General features: G+C 43.7%; 1 protein-coding gene across 1 annotated transcript in view; it reads left to right on the top strand.

Moving 5' to 3' along the window:
• The window catches only part of LOC311135796 (transcription factor 12-like), a gene marked incomplete at its 5' end in the record, with an annotated part of 20,350 nt that extends 6,623 nt beyond the window's left edge, over positions 1 to 13,727 (top strand). Inside the window, 4 exons of the mRNA XM_084169838.1 lie at positions 3,896 to 4,058; positions 7,817 to 8,046; positions 9,144 to 9,279; positions 11,355 to 13,727. Of these exons, the coding sequence (XP_084025964.1) occupies positions 3,896 to 4,058; positions 7,817 to 8,046; positions 9,144 to 9,279; positions 11,355 to 11,403 (578 nt within the window). The 3' untranslated portion in view covers positions 11,404 to 13,727. The remainder of the gene's footprint in view (positions 1 to 3,895; positions 4,059 to 7,816; positions 8,047 to 9,143; positions 9,280 to 11,354) is intronic.
• Between the last annotated feature and the right edge of the window lie 644 nt (positions 13,728 to 14,371).

Here is a 14,371-nt window from a genome sequence, read left to right as displayed (position 1 = left end):
GCACTCACACACACACATACACACACACACACACACACACACATACACACACACAACACACACACACACACACACACACACACACACACACACACACACACACACACACACACACACACACACACATAGTGGTACCAATTACCTAATGAGTGTTGAACACTATAAAACAGAATGCAGAGAGAAACATATATATTTATCAGTCCTATAGAATCACTACACACACACACCACACACACATTCTCACACACACACACACACACGACACACACGGAGAAGCATGCACGCATCGCACACACACACTAAAGAGGCAGCTGGGGCTAGGACTATAAATAATGTGCATTAAAGTGTTGTTGGCAGTCACCGCTGTTCTCCTTCCCTCTAGTTTCTCTGTCTCAGTCACCGCTGGTCTCCTTCCCTCTAGTTTCTCTGTCTCAGTCACCACTGGTCTCCTTCCCTCTAGTTTCTCTGTCTCAGTCACCGCTGGTCTCCTTCCCTCTAGTTTCTCTGTCTCAGTCACCACTGGTCTCCTTCCCTCTAGTTCTCTGTCTCAGTCACCACTGGTCTCCTTCCCTCTAGTTTCTCTGTCTCAGTCACCACTGGTCTCCTTCCCTCTAGTTTCTCTGTCTCAGTCACCGCTGGTCTCCTTCCCTCTAGTTTCTCTGTCTCAGTCACCACTGGTCTCCTTCCCTCTAGTTTCTCTGTCTCAGTCACCACTGGTCTCCTTCCCTCTAGTTTCTCTGTCTCAGTCACCACTGGTCTCCTTCCCTCTAGTTTCTCTGTCTCAGTCACCGCTGGTCTCCTTCCCTCTAGTTTCTCTGTCTCAGTCACCGCTGGTGTCCTTCCCTCTAGTTTCTCTGTCTCAGTCACCGCTGGTCTCCTTCCCTCTAGTTTCTCTGTCTCAGTCACCGCTGGTCTCCTTCCCTCTAGTTCTCTGTCTCAGTCACCACTGGTCTCCTTCCCTCTAGTTTCTCTGTCTCAGTCACCACTGGTCTCCTTCCCTCTAGTTCTCTGTCTCAGTCACCGCTGGTCTCCTTCCCTCTAGTTTCTCTGTCTCAGTCACCGCTGGTGTCCTTCCCTCTAGTTTCTCTGTCTCAGTCACCGCTGGTCTCCTTCCCTCTAGTTTCTCTGTCTCAGTCACCGCTGGTCTCCTTCCCTCTAGTTTCTCTGTCTCAGTCACCGCTGGTCTCCTTCCCTCTAGTTTCTCTGTCTCAGTCACCGCTGGTCTCCTTCCCTCTAGTTTCTCTGTCTCAGTCACCGCTGGTCTCCTTCCCTCTAGTTTCTCTGTCTCAGTCACCGCTGGTCTCCTTCCTCTAGTTTCTCTGTCTCAGTCACCGCTGTTCTCCTTCCCTCTAGTTTCTCTGTCTCAGTCACCGCTGTCCTCCTTCCCTCTAGTTTCTCTGTCTCAGTCACCCGCTGTTCTCCTTCCCTCTAGTTTCTCTGTCTCAGTCACCGCTGGTCTCCTTCCCTCTAGTTTCTCTGTCTCAGTCACCGCTGGTCTCCTTCCCTCTAGTTTCTCTGTCTCAGTCACCGCTGGTCTCCTTCCCTCTAGTTTCTCTGTCTCAGTCACCGCTGTTCTCCTTCCCTCTAGTTTCTCTGTCTCAGTCACCGCTGTTCTCCTTCCCTCTAGTTTCTCTGTCTCAGTCACCACTGGTCTCCTTCCTTCTGGTTGTGTGGTACTACTAGGAGCTAACTGTGTAGGACTGCGTCCCAAATTGCACCCTAATCCCTATAAAGTGCACTGCTTTTGACCAGGGCCCATAGGCTACCATTTGGTACGTACCCTAGGAGCTGACTATGTGGCGCCACTATCTAGGTTCACAGCTGTAGGATCAAGGGCTAGGAGGATTGGGGTTTGAAACAGGACTAAGATAAGGATGGTGTGTATTTAAAGGGTATTACAATAAGGCTTATGCTAGGCTAATGAATTGCTAATTTAATCGAGCTAGCACAGCTATTCCCGGCTAGCCTATCTCATCACACAAAGGACAAAGTAACTTTCTGCTGTCATCCATTCAGGCCTTGTAGCATGCCTAAACAAGCAGTGGTTGTTCTGCAGGACACGAGTGCCGGCGGGAGTCAGCCGGTTAGCGCTATAGCCCCACACATAGAAGCTGGCAGCAGCCAGGCCACCATTTTGTTTCTCATTTTCTCTGTGATTGAGCCGTTGAGGGCATTTTGAGGGAGGCCTGTGTCTGTGCGAGTGTGTGTGTGTGTGTGTGTGGTGTGCGTGACAGTGTGGGAACAGTGTTTTATGTTGACAGGAATGTTGGCACCGGCCCACAGAATAATGTCAAACAAAGAGAGAGCTGTATTCTCCAGCTGGATAGCGAGGGGGGGAGGGGGGGGCACTGTGAGACCATACAGTCAGACCCCTTTTGTGTCCGCAGAGCAGACACTCCCTCTGTCTCCTCTGTCTCCCCCTCCCTCCCTCCCTCCCTCCCTCTGTCTCCCCCTCCCTCCCTCCCTCCCTCCCTCCCTCCCTCTCTGTCTCCCCCTCCTTCCCTCCCTCCCCTCTGTCTCCCCCTCCCCTCCCTCCTCCCTCCCTCCCTCCCTCTGTCTCCCCCTCCTTCCCTCCCTCCCTCTGTCTCCCCCTCCTTCCCTCCCTACCTCTGTCTCCCCCCCCACTCCCTCCCTCCCTCTGTCTCCCCCTCCTTCCCTCCCTCCCTCTGTCTCCCCCCTCCTTCCCTCCCTCCCTCTGTCTCCCCCCACTCCCTCCCTCCCTCTGTCTCCCCCTCCCTCCCTCCCTCTGTCACCCCCCACTCCCTCCCTCCCTCTGTCTCCCCCTCCTTCCCTCCCTCCCTCTGTCTCCCCCCCACTCCCTCCCTCCCTCTGTCTCCCCTCCCTCCCTCCCTCCCTCCCTCTGTCTCCCCCCCACTCCCTCCCTCCCTCTGTCTCCCCCTCCTTCCCTCCCTCCCTCTGTCTCCCCCCCACTCCCTCCCTCCCTCTGTCTACCCCCTCCCTCCCTCCCTCCCTCTGTCTCCCCCCCACTCCCTCCCTCCCTCTGTCCTCCCCCTCCTTCCCTCCCTCCCTCTGTCTCCCCCTCCTTCCCTCCCTCCCTCTGTCTCCCCCCCACTCCCTCCCTCCCCTCTGTCTCCCCCCCACTCCCTCCCTCCCTCTGTCTCCCCCCCACTCCCTCCCTCCCTCTGTCTCCCCCTCCTTCCCTCCCTCCCTCTGTCTCCCCCCCACTCCCTCCCTCCCTCTGGCTCCCCCTCCTTCCCTCCCTCCCTCTGTCTCCCCCCCACCCCCCCACTCCCTCCCTCCCTCTGTCTCCCCCCCACTCCCTCCCTCCCTCTGTCTCCCCCCCACTCCCTCCCTCCCTCTGTCTCCCCCCTCCTTCCCTCCCTCCCTCTGTCTCCCCCTCCTTCCCTCCTCCCTCTGTCTCCCCCCCACTCCCTCCCTCCCTCTGTCTCCCCCCCTCCCTCCCTCCCTCTGTCTCCCCCCTCCTCCCCCCTCGCTCGGATGAAACAGAGGATGATTGTGCCTGGTAGACACTCTTTACACAGAGGCAGGCATGCCAAACACACACACACACACATGCTCACACACGCACACACATTTTGCACATGTTTGTTTTTATTTTCTACTCATATTTCCTCTCTGGTGAAGGGAAAGATAAAAGTAGTGTCTGTCTGTCTGTCTGTCTGTCTGTCTGTCTGTCTGTCTGTCTGTCTGTCACCACTAGAATAAACTCACTGTCTCAAATGTTTACAAAATAACAACCGAATGGCAGGGCTATTGCTGAAAAACTAAAAGGTTTGTGGCTTTAATATATATATTCCCTCTCTCTCCTCTTTCCTCACCCCCCTCTCTCCTCTCCTCTCCTCCTTCCCTCTCCTCCCCTCCCCCTCTCCATTCCCCTCTCCTCCCTCTCCTCCTCCCCTCTCCCCCTCACCAGCTCTCGCCAGTGGTCTCCAGGGCCAGAGCACCTCTTCCATCTCGTCAGAGATCAAGTCGGAGGACGAGGGTGATGAGAACCTGCAGGATGCCAGAGCTATGGAGACCAAGAAGGAGGAGCCTGACAACAAGGACCTGAAGTCTATTGATAGGTCAAGATCTAGGTAACCGTGTCGGCAACGCTCGCTTCATTTAAATTCCACTAACAACGGATTTCGATGAAGTGAACAGTGTGATTTGGGGGACAGCTAAATAAACAAACAGAAAAATAACGACAACTAAGAGACTGATAATCCACAAAGTGAAATACACTCAAATATACTCACTTTACATAGCTAACTGTGACATTCTATGGCATGTCTAGACAATAGACTACATGACAGTTATTCAAAGCCATACAATTACACCTGTCAAGGAGTTTCTCAACGATCACATAAACCCATATACTATACAGTATACAGTACACACACACACACACACACACACACACACACACACACACACACACACACACACACACACACACACACACACACACACACACACACACACATATGTACACTACACAGGAGGCTGGTGGCACCTTGATTGGGGAGGACGGGCTCGTGGTAAAGCCTGGAGCGGAATCCGTGGAATGGTATCAAATACATCACAGACATGGGTTCGACGATGCCATTCCATTGGCTCCGTCCCAAACATTATTATGAGTCATCCTCCCATCAGCAGCCCCCACTGGTACACATAGATTGCTCCAAATGTAGTCCTTCTAGTGTATCCGAAGCCAGGCAGACTAGTTCTGTCCACGGTCTTGAGCCGTGTTTTAGCTGTTTCTCACACACCCAGAGTAGAATCCCCACTCCCTCATTCCCAAAATGCACTTGGGGTATCCAGCCCATCCCAGGATAAACTCTGTGACATCACAACGTTTATAGACCTTCCACCTGGAATGATCCAATCAGACTAATTCGAACCCAACCCCAGTTATCGTTATGAGACGATTACAATCCATGCAACACATGAATGTTGAAATCCCTGCAGTACTAGATTTGCTTTGGTTTATCTGTAGTTTATAACACTTTGCCGATGAAAATAGATGCACTGAACGATTGAAAATATATGCATTGACCGATTGAAAATAGATGCATTGAACGATTGAAAATAGATGCATTAAATGATTGAAAATAGATGCATTGAACGATTGAACATTTAAACAATTAAAAATAGATGCATTAAATGATTGGAAATAGATGCATTGAACGATTGAAAATAGAGTCATTGAACGATTGAAAATAGATGCATGAACGATTGAACATTTCAACGATTGAAAATAGATGCACTGATTGACTGAAAATAGATGCATTGAACAATTGAAAATAGATGCACTGAAAATTTGAAAATAGATGCATTGAACATTTGAAAATAGATGCATTGAATGATTGAAAATAAATGCATTAAACAATTGAAAATATATGCACTGAACGATTGAAAATAGATGCATTGAACAATTGAAAATAGATGCATTGAAAGATTGAAAATAGATGCATTGAACGATTGAAAATAGATGCATTGAACGATTGAACATTTCAACGATTGAAAATAGATGTACTGAACGACTGAAAATAGATGCATTGAACAGTTGAAAATAGATGCTTGACCGATTGAAAATAGATGCATTGGACGATTGAAAATAGATGCATTGAACGAATGAAAATTTAAACAATTGAAAATAGATGCACTGAACGATTGAAAATAGATGCATTGAACATTTCAACGATTGAAAATAGATTTATTGAACGATTGAAAATGTAAACAATTTAAAATAGATGCACTGAATGACTGAAAATAGAAGCATTGAACAATTGAAAACGAATGCATTGAAAAGTTGAAAATAGATGCATTAAATGATTGGAAATAGATTTATTGAACAATTGAAAATATAAACGATTGAAAATAGATGCACTGAACGATTGAAAATAGATGCATTGAACATTTCAACAATTGAAAATAGCTGCTCTGAACGATTGAAAATAGATGCATTGAACAATTGAACATTTCAACAATTGAAAATAGCTGCTCTGAACGATTGAAAATAGATGCATTTAACAATTGAACATTTCAACTATTGAAAATATATGCACTGAATGATTGAAAATATATGCATTGAACAATTGAAAATAGATGCATTGAACATTTTAAAATAGATACATTGAACAATTGAAAATAGATATATTGAATGATTGAAAATATATGCTTTGAACGACTGAAAATAGATGCATTAAACGATTGAAAATATATGCATTGAACAATTGAAAATAGATGCATTGAATGATTAAAATAGATGCATTGAACGATTGAAAATAGATGGATTGAACGATTGAAAATACATAAATTAAACAATTTAAAATAGATGTATTGAACGATAGAAAATATATGCATTGAACAATTGAAAATATATGCATTAAACGATTGAAAATAGATGCATTGAACGATTGAAAATAGATGCATTGAACGATTGAAAATAGAAGTGAAATTAATTGTTTCAGGTTACAACACCATCTACCATATAAACAGTGCCTTCAGAAAGTATTCATACCCCTTGACATTATTCCACATGTTGTTGTGTTACAGCCTGAATTCTAAACGGATGAAGTATACTTTTTCCCTCACCCATCTACACACAATACCCCATAATGACAAAGTGAAAACATGTTTTTAGAAATGTTTGCACATTTATTGAAAATGAAATACAGAAATATCTAATTCACATAAGTATTCATACCCCTGAGTCAATACTTTGTGGAAGCACCTTTGGCAGCAATTACAGCTGTGAGTCTTTCTGGGTAAGTCACTAAGAGCTTTCAACACCTGGATTGTGCAACATTAGCCCATTATTATTTTCAAAATTCTTCAAGCTCTGTCAAATCGGTTGTTGATCATTGCTAGACAACCATTTTCAGGTCTTGCCATAGGATGCATGTTTTTGAATATTTGTATTATGTACAGGCTTCCTTCTTTCCACTCTGTCATTAAGGTTAGTATTGTGGAGTAACTACAATGTTGTTGATCCATCCTCCATTTTCTCCTATCAAAGCCATTAAACTCTGTAACTGTTTTAAAGTCACCATTGGCCTCATGGTGAAATCCCTGAGCGGTTTCCTTCCTCTCCGGCAACTGAGTTAGGAAGTACGCCTGTATCTTTGTAGTGACTGGGTATATTGATACACCATCCAAAGTGTAATTAATAACTTCACCATGCTCAAAGGGATATTCAATGTCAGCTTTTTTTTTCTTTACACATCTAGCAATAGGTCCCCTTCTTTGCAAGGCATTGAAAACCACCCTGGTCTTGTGACTGAATCTGTGTTTGAAATTCACTGCTCGACTGAGGGACCAGATAATTGTATTTTTGTGGTACAGAGATGAGGTAGTCATTCCAAAATCATGTTAAACACTATTATTGCACACAGAGTGAGTTCATTCAACTTATTGTGTTTTGTTTTGTAATTTGTTAAGCAAATGTTTTACTCCTGAACTTATTTAAGCTTGCCATAACAAAGGGGTTGAATAGTTCTTGACTCAAGACATTTCAGCTTTTCATTCTTTATTAATTTGTACAAAATTCTAAAAACATAATTCCACTTTGACATAATGGGGTATTGTGTGTAGCCCAGTGACAAAGAATCTCAATTGAATCCATTTTAAATTCAGGCTGTAACACAACAACAGTGAAAGAAGTCAAGGCGCTGTATCCACAGCACAGGGCGTTGTACAGGTAAATGGATCGGCATCACAACTCCTAGAAACAGAGATTGAGACTGAACCTGGCTTCATCCGTTGTGGTGGCATTTCAAAAGGGGTTAAGGATGGGTAAGCGTTGGTTTAGCCGTAGCTGGCGCTGACTGGTCCCCTGTCGGTCCCACAGCAACGCGGATGACGAGGACTTGTCTCCGGAGCAGAAGATCGAACGTGAGAAGGAACGCAGGATGGCCAATAACGCCCGGGAGCGGCTGCGCGTCCGTGACATCAACGAGGCCTTCAAGGAGCTGGGCCGCATGGTGCAGCTGCACCTGAAGAGCGACAAGCCACAGACCAAACTGCTCATACTGCATCAGGCCGTGGCCGTCATACTGAGTCTGGAGCAGCAAGTCAGAGGCAAGGGACCTGACACACACACACATAAATATATATATAAATATATATATATATAGGGACCTGACACATTTATACACATAAATATATATATATAGGGACCTGACACACTTATACACATAAATATATATATATATATATATAGGGACCTGACACACACACATAAATATATATATAAATATATATATATATATAGGGACCTGACACACTTATACACACAAATATATATATATATATATAGGGACCTGACACACTTATACACATAAATATATATATATATATAGGGACCTGACACACTTATACACATAAATATATATATATATATATAGGGACCTGACACACTTATACACATAAATATATATATATATAGGGACCTGACACACACACAGACATATAGAGACAGACACACAATATTTCACTTGCTGCTCCTGGCTCAGTATGTGGCTCAGTGTGTGTGGGTGTGGGTGTGTGTGTGTAGTAGTGGTAGGAGTAGTAGTATTAGTAGTATTAGTAGTAGTAGTAGTAGTAGTAGTAGTAGTAGCATTAGTAGTAGCAGTAGCAGCAGTAGTAGTAGTAGTAGTAGTAGTAGTAGTAGTATTAGTAGTAGTAGTATTAGTAGTAGCATTAGTAGTAGCAGTAGCAGTAGTAGTAGTAGTAGTAGTAGTAGTAGTAGTAGTAGTAGTAGTAGGAGTAGTAGTACTTCATAAATATATTTCTAGTACTAGTACTGTTACTACTACTACACACACACATACACACACACCTACTGAGCCTGGAGCAGCAAATCAGAGGTCAGAGAAAATACACACACATACACACACACACACCAACACACACCAACACACACCAGGGTGCATTATTCTTTAGGCCTGGCTGTGGCTGAATCTTAACTTCCCCTTAAGTCAAATTTTCACTCAGCTTCCTATTGATGTCAATGCATTACTTAGTGAAAATCTTACTCAAGTGGAAGTTAGGATTGGCTCCATAATTTTAACAACAGATATAGAGCAATATCTTCTCAGATCCACACGGTGGCGCTGCTTCAGTTCTTAAAACACTTACTTGTGTCTATATGTTTCTGCGTGCGTCTGTGTCTCTAGAGAGGAACCTGAACCCTAAGGCTGCGTGTCTGAAGAGACGTGAGGAGGAAAAAGGTTCGTCGGACGGCGGAGCGGCACTCTCCCTGGCCGGGGCACACCACGCCATGGGGGACGCCTCCAACCCAATGGGACAAATGTAAAACCTCTAAATGGTCAGAAGATATTCACTTTAAACTAATCTGCTGTGAAAAACACGTGTACCATAACTTAACCATTAACCAAAAACAAAGAAAACTAAATTGGGTATACAATGTTTTTAGCATTCTGGCTCCATTTGCTAAGAGTAAAATGCAATAATAAAGGTTTTTAAAGGAGAACACATATTTGTTCTAGTTATCAGTCTTCCACAGTGGCTTGGATTGTGTAAATGGATAGCATCGTCGGTTTGTCTACACTCACTTCCCATATAAATGATATACTTTATAGCAGAATTACAGTACAAACGGGGACAAATTAGGACCATTTCTCCCTTGTACACTTGAGTCCAAATTGATTGAAATTGAACGAGCAGACTTGCATCGTTTTTCTGTGGTTGGCATTACTGGTAGCTAACAACGGGGCTTGCTGGCTAACTCCACAAACCCTCAAATCTATTGAAACGAAACGCTGGGTACATTTTGACAACAGATTGGCAGTAAGTGTGCTTTTAGTGTGTGTGCGCTCATTTTGTGTTCCGCTGTGTGTGTGTGTGTGTAGTTGACTTGCTTTAGCTTCATCAAATGAAACTCAGTGAAAACCATCTTGTGGTTTTGATTGTGTGTGATGTGATGTATTGTGTTGATTGTTTCACTGTCTATTTGAACGTTGTGCAGAAACTGTGAGGCAGAATCAAGCTCTGACAATAGCATAACCCACATACACTGCAGTCATTTACCAGACGCTCTTATCCAGAGCGACTTAATGTATAGTCAGTGCATTCAACAAAGTCTAGCAGGGGACCTTTCTTCTTGTCCCATCGGTGCAACTCACGTACGGACTCGGGAGAGGCGAAGGTCGAAAGTAACGCGTCCTCCAAAGCCTTGCTTAACCCAGACACACCAATGTGTCGGAGGAAACACCGTCCAGCTGGCGACTGCCACAAGGAGTTGCTGGAGTGCGATGGGACAAGGACATCCCGACCGGGCCAAACCCTCCCCGAATCTGAACGATAACAATTGCGCACCGCCTCATGGGTCTCCCGGTCGCAGCACATCCTGGGATCGAACCCGCGTCTTTAGTGACGCCTTAAGCGCAGCGATGCAGTGCCTTAGACCGGTGCGCCACTCGGGAGGCCGGGACCTTCCTTCTTCACAGGCCTCCTAAGCCAGTTCTGTAAGCAGATGGTGGTAGTTTGTTAGCTAAGCGTTATCATAGAACAAAGGGGGTGGGAGAGAATGTGAAGAATGCTAATTATCTCCAAATGGTAGAGATGTGGCGAGAGGTGCCTTGTAGTGAAGAACCGGAAGTTGGAGGTGGAAGTATGTCCTCCATCAGGTTCAGGTGAACCTGTTCAAATGACATTTGTGTAAAGAGGAGGATCTGAACTCCAGTACACAGGGGCACAAACTAACCATACAGTGGTACACAGGGGCACAAACTAACCATACAGTGGTACACAGGGGCACAAACTAACCATACAGTGGTACACAGGTACAGTATCACAACAGGATCATTTCTACAGACCATAGAAATAGAATGACCCATGAGTGAACTGTCAAATTGCCATGGTCTGAAGGACTTTCACTTCTAGTCATTCTGTTTCTATGATCTACACAGAGGCCTTTCATAACTTGATCTTAATCTTAGGGTACATAGAAGGACGTTTAGGGTCTAGACCGTCTGTCCTCAACTTTCCCTTTTAGTTTCTTTTCAGTTGTGTGTATGTGTATGTGTGTATGTGTGTGTGTATGTGTGTGTGTATGTGTGTGTGTGTGTGTGTGTGTGTGTGTGTGTGTGTGTATGTGTATGTGTGTGTGTGTGTGTGTGTATGTGTATGTGTATGTGTGTGTGTGTGTGTGTGTGTGTGTGTGTGTATGTGTATGTGTGTGTGTGTGTATGTGTGTGTGTGTGTGTGTGTGTGTGTGTGTGTGTGTGTGTGTGTGTGTGTGTCTGTGTGTGTTTGTGTGTCTGTGTTTGTGTTGTGTTGTGTCGTGTTTGTTGGCTGGTTTGTCGAGTTAACAGGTGAGTACAGTGTCTCACAGCTCTCTCTAACCCCCTTCTGTCCTCCTCAAGGTCCAAGCTCCCGGAGTTCATCAAGATGATGAGCGACCACTTCCTTTGACAACATTCTCCTATTTCCTGAATCAATCAATCAACCGATCACGTCAATCAAGGATCGATCGATCTGACCACCTGATCTGACCAATATCTTTCCCTGACCACCTGTCTTTTGTCTTCTGTAGAAATGAAACGAACCCAAATGTATATTGGCTATGGAACAACATAACAGATACTACAGTACTACAGTACTACAGTACTACAGTACTACAGGACTACAGTACTACAGGACTACAGGACTACAGTACTACAGATACTACAGTACTACAGTACTACATATACTACAGTACTACAGTTCTACAGTACTGCAGATAATACAGTACTACAGATAATACATATACTGCAGTACTACAGATACTACAGTACTACAGATACTACAGTACTACAGATACTACAGATACTACAGTACTACAGTACTACAGATAATACAGTACTACAGTACTACATATAATACAGATACTACAGTACTACAGATACTACAGTATTACAGTACTACAGCTAATACAGTACTACAGATAATACAGTACTACAGTACTACACATAATACAGATACTACAGTACTACAGATGCTACAGTACTACAGTACTACATATACTACAGTACTACAGTACTACATATACTACAGTACTACAGTTCTACAGTACTGCAGATAATACAGTACTACAGATAATACATATACTGCAGTACTACATATACTACAGTACTACAGATACTACAGTACTACAGATACTACAGATACTACAGTACTACAGTACTACATATAATACAGATACTACAGTACTACAGATACTACAGTATTACAGTACTACAGTACTACAGTACTACAGATACGACAGTACTACAGTACTACAGTACTACAGCTAATACAGTACTACAGATAATACAGTACTACAGTACTACACATAATACAGATACTACAGTACTACAGATGCTACAGTACTACAGTGCTACAGTGCTACAGTACTACAGTACTAAAGATACTACATATACTACAGTACTACAGTACTACAGATACTACAGTACTACAATTACTACAGATACTACAGTACTACAGTACTACAGATACAACATATACTACAGTACTACAGATACTACAGTACTACAGATACTACAGATACTACAGTACTACAGATACTACAGTACAATACATTTGTTGTTCTTCTTTCTTTCTGTTATTATATATCTTAAAGAAGAAGAAAAAATGGGGGGGAAATAGAACAATTGATGCAACTACTCGATGTTGGGGGACTATTTCAAACATATCATTATGTTGTTTAACAATGTTTAACAATGTTGCAGACTGAGCTGTTAGTGAACACAGCCCTCTCAACTGAATGGCAATCTTCTCCACACTGTGGAAACTCTTGCAGTAGTGCCTGAAATCCTCATTGACATTTCAAGTTAGATAGATATATATGAAAACTCAATCAGTCGGTCTAGAGGGGAGGGGGTATTAAAATAATATGAAAAGTAGACATTATGTAGAATTTCAAGAAATTGTAAAAACATGCAATAATGACAAAAAAAGTGTACTTCTAATCTAAAACTTAATTTTAAGATAACACTTTGTTTTTGGGCTCTAAGTTGGCTAGAATTGGCGGTATACTAGAGAGGATATATAGGCAAAACATCTTATACTTGTAGCCACTCGAAACCAGCAAACGTCCGGATTCAAATTTGAAATGTGTTTTCATTGGCCATTCCTTTGCGTGGGCGGAGCAGATGAGCAAATGGACCCTTTTGATTGGAGGGCAGGCCGTTGGTAGTGTTACTGTTGGTTACTCCATGTTACAAGGCAGATGAAGGAAGGATGGAGGGAATGTCTCCTTGCTGTGTCTGTCACACAGAGAGATCCAGACCAGGTCAGAACAGAACAAAGTCTCTCCCAGTTGATGAGACCCCGGTCAAAAGGTCAAGGTCTCTCCCAGTGATGATGACACTTCCTGGTTGGTGATGTCACTTCCCGGTTGGTGATGACGCTGCATTGGAAAGGCACAGCCAGAGGGGGGGGTATATCCCAGAGGCCGAGCAGTCCGTCATCTTGTATGATTTGTCTGGTTTATAAACCCCGGTCTAGCACTTCACCCCCCCCCCCCCCTCTGTCCCCCTCCCCAGTTCTCCCTTCCTGCCCACTTAACGCCCCAACCCCAGACCCTGCAAGGCCCCAGAGATGCACATTTAACATTCACTTCTACCAATGTGCCTTTTAGAGTTCATATCATTCAAATGCGATGAGGAGGAGACGGACGTTATCTGAACTTTTTAGGATTCAAGCTTAGGGAACCGTTAGTTATTAGGTCTATGCATTCAGGTTTTTTCCGACCTGGGAATAAAAATAAAAAAAAAAGTCAAAATAAAAAAAAGTATTTTTTGGATAAACTGTATTTAATTGTACTGTATGCTTATATGTAATTAGAAGGCGTGTCCCTGAACGGACCTTGTTTTAGTCAGTTGAACCCTCTGGCGGCCCCAGCACCCCGAGTTTCAGACCCCTTCCTGTATTATTACAAGTTGCAGCCTGTTTCCATAGTGAACTACACGTCTGTTATTGAGCGTTGTATTATAGCTATCAGCTTTTTATCAATATCGGCTTTTCCGTGAGCCACTGTAGTCTTCAGTAGTGTGTGATTGTATATGTAAAACAGAATTTTCCCTCATTTTTTAATCTTTCTCTTATTCTTATTCTTTGTCTGTTCTGGTTTCTCTGTCGATGAAAAAAAGTACTAAACCACAATTTGCTGTCGTATAGAGATTCGTCAGCAGCTGTTTTTAAATGTGGTTTACGTTATCCAATCAACACAAGGCACTGAAACTGGAAAATAGTCTATTTGAAAATCAATATCTATAAATGTAAAAATATATACAATATATAAATAAGGAAGGTGCCGGTTTTCAAGGGAGAGGTTGTTTTGGTGGTGATGAATTATTTTCTCAGAGATGGGTAGAAGGTTTGAAGAGGCGTCTCAGTGTTA

Source organism: Coregonus lavaretus (genome assembly GCF_964263955.1).
Source record: "Coregonus lavaretus genome assembly, chromosome: 10".
In the NCBI taxonomy this organism is placed as follows: Eukaryota; Metazoa; Chordata; class Actinopteri; order Salmoniformes; family Salmonidae; genus Coregonus; species Coregonus lavaretus.
Note: the sequence above shows the minus strand (reverse complement) of the source record. Positions and strands in the feature narration are given on the sequence as shown.